Source organism: Hyperolius riggenbachi, chromosome 3 (assembly GCF_040937935.1).
Source record: "Hyperolius riggenbachi isolate aHypRig1 chromosome 3, aHypRig1.pri, whole genome shotgun sequence".
NCBI lineage: Eukaryota > Metazoa > Chordata > Amphibia > Anura > Hyperoliidae > Hyperolius > Hyperolius riggenbachi.
The window spans coordinates 512,411,093-512,430,523 of NC_090648.1; the positions used below are offsets into that span (position 1 = coordinate 512,411,093).

At 47.2% G+C, this 19,431-nt stretch overlaps 1 protein-coding gene across 1 annotated transcript in view; it reads left to right on the forward strand.

The window, feature by feature from the left end:
- Positions 1-19,431, forward strand: part of LOC137564483 (proton-coupled amino acid transporter 1-like) — a 131,348-nt gene that overhangs the window by 11,306 nt on the left and 100,611 nt on the right. Inside the window, exon 2 of the mRNA XM_068278391.1 lies at positions 15,739-15,877. Coding sequence (XP_068134492.1) covers positions 15,744-15,877 — 134 coding nt within the window. The 5' untranslated portion in view covers positions 15,739-15,743. The remainder of the gene's footprint in view (positions 1-15,738; positions 15,878-19,431) is intronic.

Sequence of the window (19,431 nt, forward strand, 5' to 3'; positions counted from 1 at the left end):
ACACCTTCACAGTCTATTCTATGGAGCTGCACTCCCCATCAGACAGAAATCTTACCCCCTTCCATGTAGCATGAGAGCCACACCTTCACAGTCTATTCTATGGAGCTGCACTCCCCATCAGACAGAGATCTTACCCCCTTCCATGTAGTATGAGAGCCACACCTACACAGTCTATTCTATGGAGCTGCACTCCCCATCAGACAGAGATCTTACCCCCTTCCATGTAGTATGAGAGCCATACCTTCACAGTCTATTCTATGGAGCTGCACTCCCCATCAGACAGAGATCTTACCCCCTTCCATGTAGTATGAGAGCCACACCTACACAGTCTATTCTATAGAGCTGCACTCCCCCATCAGACAGACATCTTACCCCCTTCCATGTAGTATGAGAGCCACACCTTCACAGTCTATTCTATGGAGCTGCACTCCCCATCAGACAGAAATCTTACCCCCTTCCATGTAGTATGAGAGCCACACCTACACAGTCTATTCTATGGAGCTGCACTCCCCATCAGACAGAAATCTTACCCCCTTCCATGTAGTATGAGAGCCACACCTACACAGTCTATTCTATGGAGCTGCACTCCCCATAAGATAGAGATCTTACCCCCTTCCATGTAGTATGAGAGCCATACCTACACAGTCTATTCTATGGAGCTGATCTCCCCATCAGACAGAAATCTTACCCCCTTCCATGTAGTATGAGAGCCACACCTACAGTCTATTCTATGGAGCTGCACTCCCAATCAGATAGAAATCTTACCCCCTTCCATGTAGTATGAGAGCCACACCTACACAGTCTATTCTATGGAGCTGCACTCCCCATCAGACAGAAATCTTACCCCCTTCCATGTAGTATGAGAGCCACACACCTACACAGTCTATTCTATGGAGCTGCACTCCCCATCAGACAGAAATCTTACCCCCTTCCATGTAGTATGAGAGCCACACCTACACAGTCTATTCTATGGAGCTGCACTCCCCATCAGACAGAAATCTTACCCCCTTCCATGTAGTATGAGAGCCACACCTACACAGTCTATTCTATGGAGCTGCACTCCCCATCAGACAGAAATCTTACCCCCTTCCATGTAGTATGAGAGCCACACCTACACAGTCTATTCTATGGAGCTGCACTCCCCATCAGACAGAAATCTTACCCCCTTCCATGTAGTATGAGAGCCACACCTACACAGTCTATTCTATGGAGCTGCACTCCCCATCAGACAGAAATCTTACCCCCTTCCATGTAGTATGAGAGCCACACCTACACAGTCTATTCTATGGAGCTGCACTCCCCATCAGACAGAAATCTTACCCCCTTCCATGTAGTATGAGAGCCACACCTACACAGTCTATTCTATGGAGCTGCACTCCCCATCAGACAGAAATCTTACCCCCTTCCATGTAGTATGAGAGCCACACCTACACAGTCTATTCTATGGAGCTGCACTCCCCATCAGACAGAAATCTTACCCCCTTCCATGTAGTATGAGAGCCACACCTACACAGTCTATTCTATGGAGCTGCACTCCCCATCAGACAGAAATCTTACCCCCTTCCATGTAGTATGAGAGCCACACCTACACAGTCTATTCTATGGAGCTGCACTCCCCATCAGACAGAAATCTTACCCCCTTCCATGTAGTATGAGAGCCACACCTACACAGTCTATTCTATGGAGCTGCACTCCCCATCAGACAGAAATCTTACCCCCTTCCATGTAGTATGAGAGCCACACCTACACAGTCTATTCTATGGAGCTGAACTCCCCATCAGACAGAAATCTTACCCCCTTCCATGTAGTATGAGAGCCACACCTACACAGTCTATTCTATGGAGCTGCACTCCCCATCAGACAGAAATCTTACCCCCTTCCATGTAGTATGAGAGCCACACCTACACAGTCTATTCTATGGAGCTGCACTCCCCATCAGACAGAAATCTTACCCCCTTCCATGTAGTATGAGAGCCACACCTACACAGTCTATTCTATGGAGCTGCACTCCCCATCAGACAGAAATCTTACCCCCTTCCATGTAGTATGAGAGCCACACCTACACAGTCTATTCTATGGAGCTGCACTCCCCATCAGACAGAAATCTTACCCCCTTCCATGTAGTATGAGAGCCACACCTACACAGTCTATTCTATGGAGCTGCACTCCCCATCAGACAGAAATCTTACCCCCTTCCATGTAGTATGAGAGCCACACCTACACAGTCTATTCTATGGAGCTGCACTCCCCATCAGACAGAAATCTTACCCCCTTCCATGTAGTATGAGAGCCACACCTACACAGTCTATTCTATGGAGCTGCACTCCCCATCAGACAGAAATCTTACCCCCTTCCATGTAGTATGAGAGCCACACCTACACAGTCTATTCTATGGAGCTGAACTCCCCATCAGACAGAGATCTTACCCCCCTCCATGTAGTATGAGAGCCACACCTACACAGTCTATTCTATGGAGCTGCACTCTCCATCAGACAGAAATCTTACCCCCTTCCATGTAGTATGAGAGCCACACCTACACAGTCTATTCTTTGGAGCTGCACTCCCCATCAGACAGAAATCTTACCCCCTTCCATGTAGTATGAGAGCCACACCTACACAGTCTATTCTATGGAGCTGCACTCCCCATCAGACAGAAATCTTACCCCCCTCCATGTAGTATGAGAGCCACACCTACACAGTCTATTCTATGGAGCTGCACTCTCCATCAGACAGAAATCTTACCCCCTTCCATGTAGTATGAGAGCCACACCTACACAGTCTATTCTATAGAGCTGCACTCTCCATCAGACAGAAATCTTACCCCCTTCCATGTAGTATGAGAGCCACACCTACACAGTCTATTCTATGGAGCTGCACTCCCCATCAGACAGAAATCTTACCCCCTTCCATGTAGTATGAGAGCCACACCTACACAGTCTATTCTATGGAGCTGAACTCCCCATCAGACAGAAATCTTACCCCCTTCCATGTAGTATGAGAGCCACACCTACACAGTCTATTCTATGGAGCTGAACTCCCCATCAGACAGAAATCTTACCCCCTTCCATGTAGTATGAGAGCCACACCTACACAGTCTATTCTATGGAGCTGAACTCCCCATCAGACAGAAATCTTACCCCCTTCCATGTAGTATGAGAGCCACACCTACACAGTCTATTCTATGGAGCTGCACTCCCCATCAGACAGAAATCTTACCCCCTTCCATGTAGTATGAGAGCCACACCTACACAGTCTATTCTATGGAGCTGAACTCCCCATCAGACAGAAATCTTACCCCCTTCCATGTAGTATGAGAGCCACACCTACACAGTCTATTCTATGGAGCTGCACTCCCCATCAGACAGAAATCTTACCCCCTTCCATGTAGTATGAGAGCCACACCTACACAGTCTATTCTATGGAGCTGAACTCCCCATCAGACAGAAATCTTACCCCCTTCCATGTAGTATGAGAGCCACACCTACACAGTCTATTCTATAGAGCTGCACTCTCCATCAGACAGAAATCTTACCCCCTTCCATGTAGTATGAGAGCCACACCTACACAGTCTATTCTATGGAGCTGCACTCCCCATCAGACAGAAATCTTACCCCCTTCCATGTAGTATGAGAGCCACACCTACACAGTCTATTCTATGGAGCTGAACTCCTCATCAGACAGAAATCTTACCCCCCTTTCATGTAGTATGAGAGCCATACCTACACAGTCTATTCTATGGAGCTGCACTCCTCATCAGACAGAAATCTTACCCCCTTCCATGTAGTATGAGAGCCGCACATACACAGTCTATTCTATGGAGCTGCACTCCCTATCAGACAGAAATCTTACCCCCTTCCATGTAGTATGAGAGTCACACCTACACAGTCTATTCTATGGAGCTGCACTCCACATCAGACAGAAATCTTACCCCCATTCCATGTAGTATGAGAGCCACACCTACACAGTCTATTCTATGGAGCTGCACTCCCCATCAGACAGAAATCTTACCCCCTTCCATGTAGTATGAGAGCCACACCTACACAGTCTATTCTATGGAGCTGCACTCCCCATCAGACAGAAATCTTACCCCCTTCCATGTAGTATGAGAGCCACACCTACACAGTCTATTCTATAGAGCTGCACTCTCCATCAGACAGAAATCTTACCCCCTTCCATGTAGTATGAGAGCCACACCTACACAGTCTATTCTATAGAGCTGCACTCTCCATCAGACAGAAATCTTACCCCCTTCCATGTAGTATGAGAGCCACACCTACACAGTCTATTCTATGGAGCTGCACTCCCCATCAGACAGAAATCTTACCCCCTTCCATGTAGTATGAGAGCCACACCTACACAGACTATTCTATGGAGCTGCACTCCCCATCAGACAGAAATCTTACCCCCTTCCATGTAGTATGAGAGCCACACCTACACAGTCTATTCTATGGAGCTGCACTCCCCATCAGACAGAAATCTTACCCCCTTCCATGTAGTATGAGAGCCACACCTACACAGTCTATTCTATGGAGCTGCACTCCCCATCAGACAGAAATCTTACCCCCTTCCATGTAGCATGAGAGCCCCACCTACACAGTCTATTCTATGGAGCTGCACTCCCCATCAGACAGAAATCTTACCCCCTTCCATGTAGCATGAGAGCCACACCTACACAGTCTATTCTATGGAGCTGCACTCCCCATCAGACAGAAATCTTACCCCCTTCCATGTAGCATGAGAGCCACACCTACACAGTCTATTCTATGGAGCTGCACTCCCCATCAGACAGAAATCTTACCCCCTTCCATGTAGCATGAGAGCCACACCTACACAGTCTATTCTATGGAGCTGCACTCCCCATCAGACAGAAATCTTACCCCCTTCCATGTAGCATGAGAGCCACACCTACACAGTCTATTCTATGGAGCTGAACTCCCCATCAGACAGAAATCTTACCCCCTTCCATGTAGTATGAGAGCCACACCTACACAGTCTATTCTATGGAGCTGAACTCCCCATCAGACAGAAATCTTACCCCCTTCCATGTAGTATGAGAGCCACACCTACACAGTCTATTCTATGGAGCTGCACTCCCCATCAGACAGAAATCTTACCCCCTTCCATGTAGTATGAGAGCCACACCTACACAGTCTATTCTATGGAGCTGCACTCCCCATCAGACAGAAATCTTACCCCCTTCCATGTAGTATGAGAGCCACACCTACACAGTCTATTCTATGGAGCTGCACTCCCCATCATACAGAAATCTTACCCCCTTCCATGTAGTATGAGAGCCACACCTACACAGTCTATTCTATGGAGCTGCACTCCCCATCAGACAGAAATCTTACCCCCTTCCATGTAGTATGAGAGCCATACTCTACACAGTCTATTCTATGGAGCTGCACTCCCTATCAGACAGAAATCTTACCCCCATTCCATGTAGTATGAGAGCCATACTCTACACAGTCTATTCTATGGAGCTGAACTCCTCATCAGACAGAAATCTTACCCCCTTCCATGTAGTATGAGAGCCATACCTACACAGTCTATTCTATGGAGCTGCACTCCCCATCAGACAGAAATCTTACCCCCTTCCATGTAGTATGAGAGCCACACCTACACAGTCTATTCTATGGAGCTGCACTCCCCATCAGACAGAAATCTTACCCCCTTCCATGTAGTATGAGAGCCATACCTACACAGTCTATTCTATGGAGCTGCACTCCCCATCAGACAGAAATCTTACCCCCTTCCATGTAGTATGAGAGCCACACCTACACAGTCTATTCTATGGAGCTGCACTCCCCATCAGACAGAAATCTTACCCCCTTCCATGTAGTATGAGAGCCACACCTACACAGTCTATTCTATGGAGCTGCACTCCCCCTCAGACAGAAATCTTACCCCCTTCCATGTAGTATGAGAGCCACACCTACACAGTCTATTCTATGGAGCTGCACTCCCCCTCAGACAGACATCTTACCCCCTTCCATGTAGTATGAGAGCCACACCTACACAGTCTATTCTATGGAGCTGCACTCCCCATCAGACAGAAATCTTACCCCCTTCCATGTAGTATGAGAGCCATACCTACACAGTCTATTCTATGGAGCTGCACTCCCCATCAGACAGAAATCTTACCCCCTTTCCATGTAGTATCAGAGCCACACCTACACAGTCTATTCTATGGAGCTGATCTCCCCATCAGACAGAAATCTTACCCCCTTCCATGTAGTATCAGAGCCACACTCTACACAGTCTATTCTATGGAGCTGCACTCCCCATCAGACAGAAATCTTACCCCCTTCCATGTAGTATGAGAGCCATACCTACACAGTCTATTCTATGGAGCTGAACTCCCCATCAGACAGAAATCTTACCCCCTTCCATGTAGTATGAGAGCCATACCTACACAGTCTATTCTATGGAGCTGAACTCTCCATCAGATAGAAATCTTTGCAAGATGATGTACACACAGATGCTGTACACATGCAACAGATCAGTATCTGCAAAAGATCCGTCCCTGCAAAATGCATTCATAGTCTATGATATCTGCAGATCATCATACACACCTTGTTTAACAGACTTCATCTGCATATCTGACAATCATCTGCAGATCTGAAGATCCAACCTGGTGGATGTGATCTGCAGATGAATGTCAGTTAAACAAGGTGTGTATGAGGATCTGCAGATCTCAGACTATAAATGCATTTTGCAGGAACGGATCTTTTGCAGGAACTGATCTTTTGAATGTGTACAGCATCTGTGTGTGCAGCATCTTGCCAAGATTTCTGTCTGATGGGGAGTCCAGCTCCATAGAATAGACTGTGTAGGTGTGGCTCTCATACTACATGGAAGGGGGTAAGATTTCTGTCGGATGGGGAATGCAGCTCCATAGAATAGACTGTGTAGGTGTGGCTCTCATACTACATGGAAGGGGGTAAGATTTCTGTCTGATGGGGAATGCAGCTCCATAGAATAGACTGTGTAGGTATGGCTCTCATACTACATGGAAGGGGGTAAGATTTCTGTCTGATGGGGAGTTCAGCTCCATAGAATAGACTGTGTAGGTATGGCTCTCATACTACATGGAAGGGGGTAAGATTTCTGTCTGATGGGGAGTTCAGCTCCATAGAATAGACTGTGTACAGTATGGCTCTCATACTACATGGAAGGGGGTAAGATTTCTGTCTGATGGGGAGTTCATCTCCATAGAATAGACTGTGTAGGTGTGGCTCTCATACTACATGGAAGGGAGTAAGATTTCTGTCTGATGGGGAGTTCAGCTCCATAGAATAGACTGTGTAGGTATGGCTCTCATACTACATGGAAGGGGGTAAGATTTCTGTCTGATGGGGAGTTCAGCTCCATAGAATAGACTGTGTAGAGTATGGCTCTCATACTACATGGAAGGGGGTAAGATTTCTGTCTGATGTGGAGTTCAGCTCCATAGAATAGACTGTGTAGGTGTGGCTCTCATACTACATGGAAGGGGGTAAGATTTCTGTCTGATGGGGAGTGCAGCTCCATAGAATAGACTGTGTAGGTGTGGCTCTCATACTACATGGAAGGGGGTAAGATTTCTGTCTGATGGGGAGTTCAGCTCCATAGAATAGACTGTGTAGGTGTGGCTCTCATACTACATGGAAGGGGGTAAGATTTCTGTCTGATGGGGAGTGCAGCTCCATAGAATAGACTGTGTAGGTATGGCTCTCATACTACATGGAAGGGGGTAAGATTTCTGTCTGATGGGGAGTGCAGCTCCATAGAATAGACTGTGTAGGTGTGGCTCTGATACTACATGGAAGGGGGTAAGATTTCTCTCTGATGGGGAGTTCAGCTCCATAGAATAGACTGTGTAGGTGTGGCTCTCATACTACATGGAAGGGGGTAAGATTTCTGTCTGATGGGGAGTGCAGCTCCATAGAATAGACTGTGTAGGTGTGGCTCTCATACTACATGGAAGGGGGTAAGATTTCTGTCTGATGGGGAGTTCAGCTCCATAGAATAGACTGTGTAGGTGTGGCTCTCATACTACATGGAAGGGGGTAAGATTTCTGTCTGATGGGGAGTGCAGCTCCATAGAATAGACTGTGTAGGTGTGGCTTTCATACTACATGGAAGGGGGTAAGATTTCTGTCTGATGGGGAGTGCAGCTCCATAGAATAGACTGTGTAGGTGTGGCTCTCATACTACATGGAAGGGGGTAAGATTTCTGTCTGATGGGGAGTGCAGCTCCATAGAATAGACTGTGTAGGTGTGGCTCTCATACTACATGGAAGGGGGTAAGATTCCTGTCTGATGGGGAGTGCAGCTCCATAGAATAGACTGTGTAGGTGTGGCTCTCATACTACATGGAAGGGGGTAAGATTTCTGTCTGATGGGGAGTTCAGCTCCATAGAATAGACTGTGTAGGTGTGGCTCTCATACTACATGGAAGGGGGTAAGATTTCTGTCTGATGGGGAGTGCAGCTCCATAGAATAGACTGTGTAGGTGTGGCTCTCATACTACATGTGAGGGGGTAAGATTTCTGTCTGATGGGGAGTGCAGCTCCATAGAATAGACTGTGTAGGTGTGGCTCTCATACTACATGGAAGGGGGTAAGATTTCTGTCTGATGGGGAGTGCAGCTCCATAGAATAGACTGTGTAGGTGTGGCTCTCATACTACATGGAAGGGGGTAAGATTTCTGTCTGATGGGGAGTGCAGCTCCATAGAATAGACTGTGTAGGTGTGGCTCTCATACTACATGGAAGGGGGTAAGATTTCTGTCTGATGGGGAGTGCAGCTCCATAGAATAGACTGTGTAGGTGTGGCTCTCATACTACATGGAAGGGGGTAAGATTTCTGTCTGATGGGGAGTCCAGCTCCATAGAATAGACTGTGTAGGTGTGGCTCTCATACTACATGTGAGGGGGTAAGATTTCTGTCTGATGGGGAGTCCAGCTCCATAGAATAGACTGTGTAGGTGTGGCTCTCATACTACATGGAAGGGGGTAAGATTTCTGTCTGATGGGGAGTGCAGCTCCATAGAATAGACTGTAGGTGTGGCTCTCATACTACATGGAAGGGGGTAAGATCTCTGTCTGATGGGGAGTGCAGCTCCATAGAATAGACTGTGTAGGTGTGGCTCTCATACTACATGTGAGGGGGTAAGATTTCTGTCTGATGGGGAGTCCAGCTCCATAGAATAGACTGTGTAGGTGTGGCTCTCATACTACATGGAAGGGGGTAACATTTCTGTCTGATGGGGAGTGCAGCTCCATAGAATAGACTGTGTAGGTGTGGCTCTCATACTACATGGAAGGGGGTAAGATTTCTGTCTGATGGGGAGTGCAGCTCCATAGAATAGACTGTGTAGGTGTGGCTCTCATACTACATGGAAGGGGGTAAGATTTCTGTCTGATGGGGAGTGCAGCTCCATAGAATAGACTGTGTAGGTGTGGCTCTCATACTACATGTGAGGGGGTAAGATTTCTGTCTGATGGGGAGTCCAGCTCCATAGAATAGACTGTGTAGGTGTGGCTCTCATACTACATGGAAGGGGGTAAGATTTCTGTCTGATGGGGAGTGCAGCTCCATAGAATAAACTGTGTAGGTGTGGCTCTCATACTACATGGAAGGGGGTAAGATTTCTGTCTGATGGGGAGTGCAGCTCCATAGAATAGACTGTGTAGGTGTGGCTCTCATACTACATGGAAGGGGGTAAGATCTCTGTCTGATGGGGAGTGCAGCTCCATAGAATAGACTGTGTAGGTGTGGCTCTCATACTACATGGAAGGGGGTAAGATTTCTGTCTGATGGGGAGTGCAGCTCCATAGAATAGACTGTGTAGGTGTGGCTCTCATACTACATGGAAGGGGGTAAGATTTCTGTCTGATGGGGAGTGCAGCTCCATAGAATAGACTGTGTAGGTGTGGCTCTCATACTACATGGAAGGGGGTAAGATTTCTATCTGATGGGGAGTTCAGCTCCATAGAATAGACTGTGTAGGTGTGGCTCTCATACTACATGGAAGGGGGTAAGATTTCTGTCTGATGGGGAGTGCAGCTCCATAGAATAGACTGTGTAGGTGTGGCTCTCATACTACATGGAAGGGGGTAAAATTGGTCTGATATCTTTCACTTATCTTTCAAGTGTGTACACACCATAACCCGAGGGTAGGTCTGTCTGGTGTTCAAGTATCCAGCGCATATAAGGTTCATGTTTGCAAAAGTGCTCCCATATCTGACATAAATAAGTGGACAGTTTGGGGGTTGCTGAAACATGTTGAGCTGATTGCATGTAGTACACTGGGTGTATGTATTAACCCCCAAACTGTCCGCTAAAGAGCAGGACTGTCACCCAGGCCTAAATGGCCTGGGGCGATTCCTAATTCCATGTGTATTTGCACCTAGGACTATTAACTAAGTAGCAGGACTAGCTGCTACGTACCTGTTCTATGTCTCTTCCTTGCACTTGCACTACTATGTTTCAAGGCCTATATCTGTTCTTCAACGCATTTTTGTATTGCCAGTTATGTTTTGATGTTGTTCTTGCACTATGCTCTGTGCCAGTGATAGCTAACCTTGGCACTCCAGCTGTGACAAAACTACAAATCCCATCATGCCTCTGCCTCCCCGAGTTATGCTTAGAGCTGTCAGAGTATTGCAATGCCTCATGGGACTTGTAGTTCCACCACAGTTGGATTGCCAAGGTTAGCCATCACTGCTCTATGCCAATGTGTACCACAAACATTTCCTGGTGTGGCAACTGCCGCACTTGGCGAAATAAATATGATTCTGTTTCTACATATGTATTTTAATATTAACAAATAAAAGTTAAGTTTTACACGTTAGGGGCCTTACCCGTTAGGGAATACATATTTGAATCTGAAGGAATAACCTGATGGGGCCTTTATGTAGCGAGGCTATTAGAGAAGATTGCCATATTTCATTAGGTTACAGTACATATACACTATGCTAATCCACCTATGGGCACTAGCATGGCAGGTAACCGATGAGATAAACATGTACAGCTAGTATCATTCCATGTTTACTTTGTATTTATCTCTTTTTCATTGCCAAGGTTAATGAAACCAGTGCTTTATTTTTCCATTTGGGGATGGTGGACCTCAGGGGCAGATCCCTGTTAAATAGTGGTTATAACACTTCTGTGTAGCTGTGCAAACACTGCTGATAGCAGGACAGTGATTTAAAGGGCACCTAAAGTGAGAAGAATATCAGTTGCCTGGCAGCCCTGCTGGTCTATGTGGCTGCATTAGTGTCTGAATCACACCAGAAACGAGCATGCAGCTAATCTTGTCAGATCTGACAGTAATGTCAGAAATACCTGATCTGTTGTATGCTTGTTCAGGGGTTGTGGCTAAAAGTATTAGAGGCAGAAGATCGGCAGGACAGCCAGGCAACTGGTTTTGCTTAAAAGGAAATAAATATGGCAGCCTCCATATCCCTCTCACTTTAGGGTCCCCTTAAAGAGACTCTCTAACAAAATTTTCAGCCTTATTTCTTCTATCCCATGAGTTCCTATACCTGTTGTAATGTGCTCTGTCTTACTGCAGCCTTTCCTAGTTGCACAGTGGCTGTATTATCTCTGTTTTTTAATCTAATCGTCTTTCCTTTGTCAGCTTTGTCAGGCTCGGGCACTCAGGCAGGAATGTGCTGCTCTGCTTGTGATAGGATAGAAGCTATACACACCCTCTCCACACCCCCTGCAGGCTCTGTGTGAGTCACAGACTGTGCTCCTCTCAGCCTATCACACTCTAATTAGCAGCCATGTCTTTTGTTTGTAAACACTGTCTAAAACTGTCAATTACAAGCCAGGATTGCAGCAGGGAGAGGCAGAGACAGCACAGAGGGGTCCAGGGGAACATAATGAATAGAATGGCATGCTTTTTATTGTAAGAATTTTACAGTACAGATTCTCTTTAAAGAGAATCCACACGTGGTAATGGTGAGTGCCGGGGTGACGTGGGAAGCCTCGTTTTAGGTAAGTGCCTCTCTTTTCTAGACAGTGTTAGAACTTATGAGCCGCTATAGTGATTCTGTGTCACTGTCCTGACTCCTCCCCCTTCTACAACCACATGTGCCGTGTCCATGGCATTTTGTACCCTCCCGCATAGCGTGTAAAGCATGAATACTGATTCTACTCCATTCCCCTCCAAACAAGATGGATGATTATAAAATGTCCTATTTGCACTAATTCATGCAAAAATAGTACATTTTGAAGGAAGTGGTTAACACAGGACTCAACTTACAAATTCAATTTACAAACAATCTCCATGTACAGAACTTGTTTGTAAGTCGGGGCCGCCTGTGTTTAAGTAACCTGATATATTATTAAAGGGATACAGTGTAGGGGGGGGGGGGGGGTCGGGGGAAAATGAGTTGAACTTTCCCGGGGCTTCTAATGGTCCCCCGCAGACATCCTGTGCAGCCACTCACCGATGCTCCGGCCCCGCCTCCGGTTCACTTCTGGGATTTCCGACTTTAAAGTCCATACACTTAACCACTGCACCTGCGTTGCCGTGTCCTTGCTGTCGCTGATGTCACCGGGAGCGTACTGCGCAGGAATAGTATGGTCTGTGCCTGCGCAGTGCGCTCCTGGTGACATCAGCGGGAGCGAGGACATGGCAACGCAGGCGCAGTGGTTAAGTGTATGGTCTGAAATTCCAGAAGTGAGCCGGAGCATCGGTGAGTGGCTGCGCAGGCACAGGACGTCTGCGGGGGACCATTAGAAGCCCCGGGTAAGTTCAACTCATTCCCCCCTACAGTAGTCCTTTAAGGCACAACTAATCTAGAATCAAACTCTGCAAATTCTCAAAGCAATCTTGCTGATTCTCTTTGCTGTCCTTGCTTTCAGCTGTGCACAAGTCCATGCAGACTGAAGACTATTAGTCAGCACTTTCTTGGGAACAGATTGTGGTTGTACAGTTACTTCCTGTGAATTACAAGTTTGACCCCCCCCCCCCCCCCTTCCATGTGAGATGTTAACGTTGCAAGGGTTATTGCACAGATTATTTAAGTTTTTTTTGTTTTGTTTTTTAACCTTGAGTTGATGTGCAGAGACAGCTACAGCCTTGTCCCAGGATTGCAGAGAATACGATGCATGTTGAGGGTATAAGTGAGTTTGTTGATTACCGTTGGTGGTTACTTCAGCTTGCAATGCCTCCTGCTCTGTGCGTAACCGTGCAGGATTTTGAGATTTACTGGGGATGTTACTGAGCAGGTAAAAACATATACTTGTGGGTGCCTGAATTCATCCTGGTATGGGACTAAACCATTTAATATGCAGAAAAAAAACATAGAAACATAACCTAGACTGTATCGTATACAAGTGGGGTACACTGTGCTCTGCTCTTCCAGGCGTTTGTTTCGTAGCGGGGCCCGGAGATCTTAAGAAGCACCAGGAAACCTCATCTCAATTCAAATCGATAAACTGCAGAAGATGCCAGTGCTATATAAATACACTATCTCCATGAACGAAGCACACAGCTACACAAAAATCAATACTTTTCCTATTCTGGCAGAGCATTTCCTAAAAAAGAAAATTAAAAAAGTCAATCTTTGTTCTCCTACATTTCAAATACAGAAATGCTGAACGAACGCTGGAAATCGTCCAACTTTTTACCAGCGTTTGTTTTTGGCAGCCAGATTCTTGGCATGCAAGCGTCAGGCTGGGAGCCTCGTTCAATGAATCCTAAATATAGAATCCACAGTAGAGGAAGGAAAATACCCAAGATTTGAGCTCATTAAGTGCAGATGGAGTTTTTATTGAAGTGTGATTACTGAAATGCAGAACGGTTTTGGCAGCAGCAGCCCTTCAGAGATTTATTAACACACCGCAGGATAATGACACACTGCAGAAGAAAATAGACAGCTTGGGGTGAAGTTGAATCTTCAGACAGGAAGAGGCGGGCCACTTAGGGGAGGGTTATGGGAGTGAACATCACGGTAAGCCCACCTCTTCCTGTCTGAAAATTTGGCTTTAGCTGAAAATCATATTTTGCAAGGAGAGATTATGAGGGAAGGAGGACAGGGACGGACAACACACAGAGGTAGGAGGAGCCAGCATGAATACACCTCTGCACTAGCTTCATTAGCTTTGCCTCGGGTCAGGTATACTTGAATTGATGTCTTTTCTTAGCTGTCATGTCTTTGCTTTCTGTCTTGATGTTTATCTGATAGTGGTGTGGTTAAAAATTGTAATTTGCTTAAAGGGACTCTGTAACAAAAATGTCATTGTGTTTTCTACCATCCTACAGGTTCCTAAACCTATTATAATGTGCTCTGGCTTACTGCAGCACTTTATACTATCACCATCTCTGTAATAAATCAGCTTATCTTTCCCCTGTCGGACTTGTCATCCTGTGTCTGGAAGGCTGCCAACTCTTCAGTGTGATCTGCTATGCATGCCCCCTCTATGCACACTCCCCTGTGTGTGTGTGTTATTTACATTAGCCAGCTTTTCTCTGCTCTTATCTTTTACAAGCTGGATAAATCCTCTGTTCACATACTGATGAGTCACATACTGCAGAATTACAGACAACCAGGCAGAGCTGTCTGCAAGAGTAAACAAACAATCAGCTTGTAACTCTTCAGTGAGCTGCAGGGGGAAAGAAACACACAAATGATCTCTTGAGATTCAAAAGGAAGGCTGTATACAGCCTGATTGTGTATGGATGTATTTTCTATGTGTGGACATACTGTACATCAACCTACTTCCTGTTTTGGTGGCCATTTTGTTTGTTTACAAACAAACTTTTTAAAACTATTTTTGATTACTTTTAATGCGGCGGGGAGCGGCGAAATTGTGACAGAGGGTAATAGATGTCCCCTAACGCACTGGTATGTTTACTTTTGTGTGATTTTAACAATACAGATTCTCTTTAAAGTGAACCTAAAGCTAACTTCTAGATAGATACTTACCTATGTAGGGGGAAGCCTCTGTATACTATAGGGCCTTCCCAATCCTCAGTTCGCCCCGTCACCCCTGGGCTATCCCCCGTCTGTTTTTTTGACCTGCTAGGTTGAATACCTCTTTGGCACTTCTCGGGTAGCCTATGGAAGTATTCCGGTTCCCAACATACATAGGTAAGTATCTAATCTGAAGAGTTTTTCCTTTACTGCAGGTTTGCTTTTAAGAACTTTTGGAATTTGCTTTAAAGTGCACCTTAAAGGGGAACTGAAGTAAGAGGTATACGGAGGCTGCCATATTTATTTCCTTTTAATCAATACCAGTTGCCTGGCAGCCCTGCTGGTCTATTTCTCTGCAGTAGTATCTGAATAACACCAGAAACAAGCATGCAACTAGTCTTGTCAGATCTTACTTTAAAGTCTGAAACACCTGATCTGCTGCATGCTTGTTCAGGGGCTATGGCTAACAGTATTAGAGGCAGAGGATCAGCAGGGCTGCCAAGCAACTGGTATTGCTTAAAAGGAAATAAACATGGCAGCCTCCATATACCTCTCTTTTCAGTTCCCCTTTAACTGAGAGGGATATGGATGTTTCCTTTTAAACAATACCAGTTGCCTGGAAGCCCCGCTGATCTCTTTGGCTGCAGTAGTGGCTAAATCACACACCTGACCTTAGACACTACTGCAGCCAAAGAGATCGGCAAAACTGCCAGGCAACCGGTATTGTTTAAAAGGAAATAAATATGGCAGCCTCCAGATCCCTCTCACTTCTGGTATACTTTAAGATTCCAGTAATTCATGGTTATTCCTACTCCTTCAGGTACCATGTCCACCACCAGGCTGAGGGACGACTCCTACAATGACTACAGCTCCACAGACTCCACACCCAGCGATGAAGACCCCCCGAGAATCTCCAGCCAGTATGAGCGAGTGGGGGAGCACGGGAGCAGCAGCACAACGTGAGTACTGGCCACGCCTCCTGCGTATGTTCTGTGCAGGGTTACAGAAGGGACATTAACCACTTTATCCATGAGTCAGTATATCTACATCCTCTGTGACTACATCTAAGCCCCGAGTCAGTATATATACGTAACGTCTTGTAGCAGAAGCAGTGCTGTGCAGGATTGGGCTTGCTCCTGTGCACATTTCTGGCACTATCTGATGCAGCACTTAGGCCCGGTTCACATTAGCGTTCCAGGTCCGGCTTCCCCGGAACGCTCCGTACACAGCGGATGGTGAATGGATACATTGTTAATCAATGTATCCATTCACACTCGTGCGACCGTCCGGATCCGATCCGGGAACGCAGCTCCGGGACGATCTGGCTTTTTTCCAACATGCGCTATTTTTCAGTCCGTCCCGGTGCGGCTGCGGACCCGGGCCGGATCCTGACCCGAACAGGCGGCCCATGCGGTGCAATGAGAAACGGATGTTTCTCATCACACTGGCAATAGGACCGGATGCTTTCAGCACCGGTCCTATGCCACTTGGGGGGGCCCGGACTACACGCCGGTATCCCCCATGCTTGCGGTGCCTTTCCGGCACTGCAATGTATCTAGTTCCGGCTACTTTATTGTAGCCGGAACTGATAAATTCCGGATCCGCAACTTGTGGTTTTCGGGGGCCACCGCAGAGACCCGTACGGTCTCTTTGCGGCCCCCGGACATTTGCGGACTCGAACCGCAAGTGTGAACGGGGCCTAATTGGTGAATGGGAATATATGTTTCCTGAGCTAATGAGATTGATTTTTACCATTAAAAATACTTTTATTTTCTCAGTTCATAGTGAAAAATACACACTGTAGCATTATTTCAGAATCAAATATCTTCACCATAAATTGTGACAGGAACATAATCTAAGTTTTGTGATAAGCAGTAAGAATAGCCAAACAAAATTTGTGTCTTATCTACAATAATTATTTTTAAGCTGGAATTGGTAAAAACTTAGAAATATGTTTTTTCTTCCTCAGGGCAATACGAGGCTGTGTCTGAGCTATGGATCTCTGTTTCAGAGCGCCAACTGAAACCTTGTGCTGCCTGTACTTTGGGTTCTGCATATAATGCAAATAATGCAAATACAGCAAACTTATGACAACTGAAGTGAGAGAGATGTGGAGGCTGCCATATTTATTTCCTCTTAAACAATACCAGTTGCCTGGCTGTCCTGCTGATCCTCTGCCTCTAATACATTTAGCCATAGCCCCTGAACAAGCATGCAGCAGATCAGGTCATTGATCTGAGAAGATTAGCTGCATGCTTGTTTCTGGTGTGATTCAGACACTACTGCAGCCAGAGAGATCAGCAGGGTGGTGTTTTTTTTATAAGGAGATAAATATGGTAGCCTCCATATACCTCTGACTGTCCTCTAACCACTTAAAGCGGAACTGTAGATAGAAAATAAACACATTGTTTCACTCACCTGGGGGTTCCCCAAGCCACCAGCAGCTGTCCTGTCCTGCGCCGGTCTTGCCCGAGCCTCCGTTCTCCCGCCGCCAGCTACTTTCGGTTTTGCTGCCGGGCCACTGCGCCTGCACGGCTCTGGCCACGTGTATCCTTTCTTCGCGATCCCCGCTATTGCAGAGGGGAACGCGAAGAAAGGATACGCTTGGCAGGGCTGCGCTGGCATTGACTTACAAGTCGAGGGACGGAGCGGCGGCGGGAGAACGGAGGCTCGGGCAAGACCGGCACGGGACAGGACAGCTGCTGGGGGCTTGGGGAAGCCCCAGGTAAGTGAAACAATGTGCTTATTAGAGATGGGAAGTTCGGATCTTTTCAATGATCCGGATGATTCGAATCGGATCATTGAAAAGATCCGGATCTTTGATCCGAATCTCGGATCATTTTTTACTACCGAAGCATTCGGGGTGAAATGACTAGCAGGACAGGTCTTTCCCTGCTGTGGACAGGAGAAGGGGGTGGACACACAGAGAGAAGGGGAGAAGATGGACAGAGGGCAAGGAGTGGGCAGAGAAGGGAGGAGGGACGAGCAGAGAGCAGAAATGTTTGTTTGCACACAATACCCACATGGTGCAGTCATGCTTTACATGTATTTCACCTATATGCTAATCTGTATACTTTGACTGCAAACGTCGCACAGTGAAGGAAAGCATTCCCAGAAGATAAGTGCAGCTGTTTAGTGCCGAGTGCAGGAGGATCATATTACGCTGCAATCACAGTGCCTGCAAAGTTACTGAGCTGTGCTGAGCCAAAAGCTTCCAATGTGATCACTGGGCACAACTACGGAACAGACAGCCTATAATGAGAAGCACGTTATAGCCAGTATGTGTGCTCTACACATATCTGGCAGTGGCACCCATGTCCCCTCTCTCTCATCTACCTGCTGTCCCTGCAAGGCTGCCTCCCATCCAACAGAGCGATCCATCTCAGCTCTGCTTCCAGGACCCCGCTGCCCGCTGAGAGGGGGCGTGTCGCTTCTGGCCCCGCCCCTTTTGCGATCCGAATCGTTCATTTTGATGATTCGGATGATCGACTCATAAAATAGATTCGGATCAAAGATCCGAATCGTTCATGATCCGGACAACACTAGTGCTTATTTTCTATCTACAGTTCCGCTTTAAGTGCCAGCGGTCTCTGCCCTCTTAACCAGCTGAGCGGTCTGGACGAGCTCAGCTCGTCCAACACCGCCAGCGGCTGCCGCTCAGGCCCTGCTGGGCCGATTTTTATGAAATAAAAAGCAGCACACGCAGCCGGCACTTTGCCAGCCGCGTGTGCTGCCTGATCGCCGCCGCTCTGCGGCGATTCGCCGCGAGCAGCGGCGAAAGAGGGTCCCCCCAGCCGCCTGAGCCCAGCGTAGCCGGAACAAAAAGTTCCGGCCAGCGCTAAGGGCTGGATCGGAGGCGGCTGACGTCAGGACGTCGGCTGACGTCGATGACGTCACTCCGCTCGTCGCTATGGCGACGATATAAGCAAAACAAGGAAGGCCGCTCATTGCGGCCTTCCTTGTTTATTCTGGGCGCCGGAGGCGATCGGAAGAACGCCTCCGGAGCGCCCTCTAGTGGGCTTTCATGCAGCCAACTTTCAGTTGGCTGCATGAAATAGTTTTTTTTTTATTTAAAAAAAACCCTCCCGCAGCCACCCTGGCGATTTAATCAGAACGCCAGGGTGGTTAAGGACCAGAGACCGCTGGTCCAGAAACGGCGGAATCCCGAAGATTGCCGCACATATCCGCCATCACCGCCATACATCGGGAACCTGGGCCACCCACTCTGCCGTCTCTATGACGGCGGAGTCATGTGAGCCGGTAAGGAGCCGCTTTCATTGGTTCCTGACCCTGTCTATCAATGCAAGCCAATGGGACCTCCTGACCCGCTCGCATGGCTCTGCCGTCATAGAGACGACAGGGCGAATGAGCTGCGGCGGGGATTCAGCGGCGAGATCAGGAGCAACAAAAACGTTGAATGCGCGCAGAGGCGATGCATTGAAATATACGCCATGGCAGCCAGATAGCCATCAAAACAGGGCGTAAATTTGAACTACTAAGGTCCTTAAAGAGA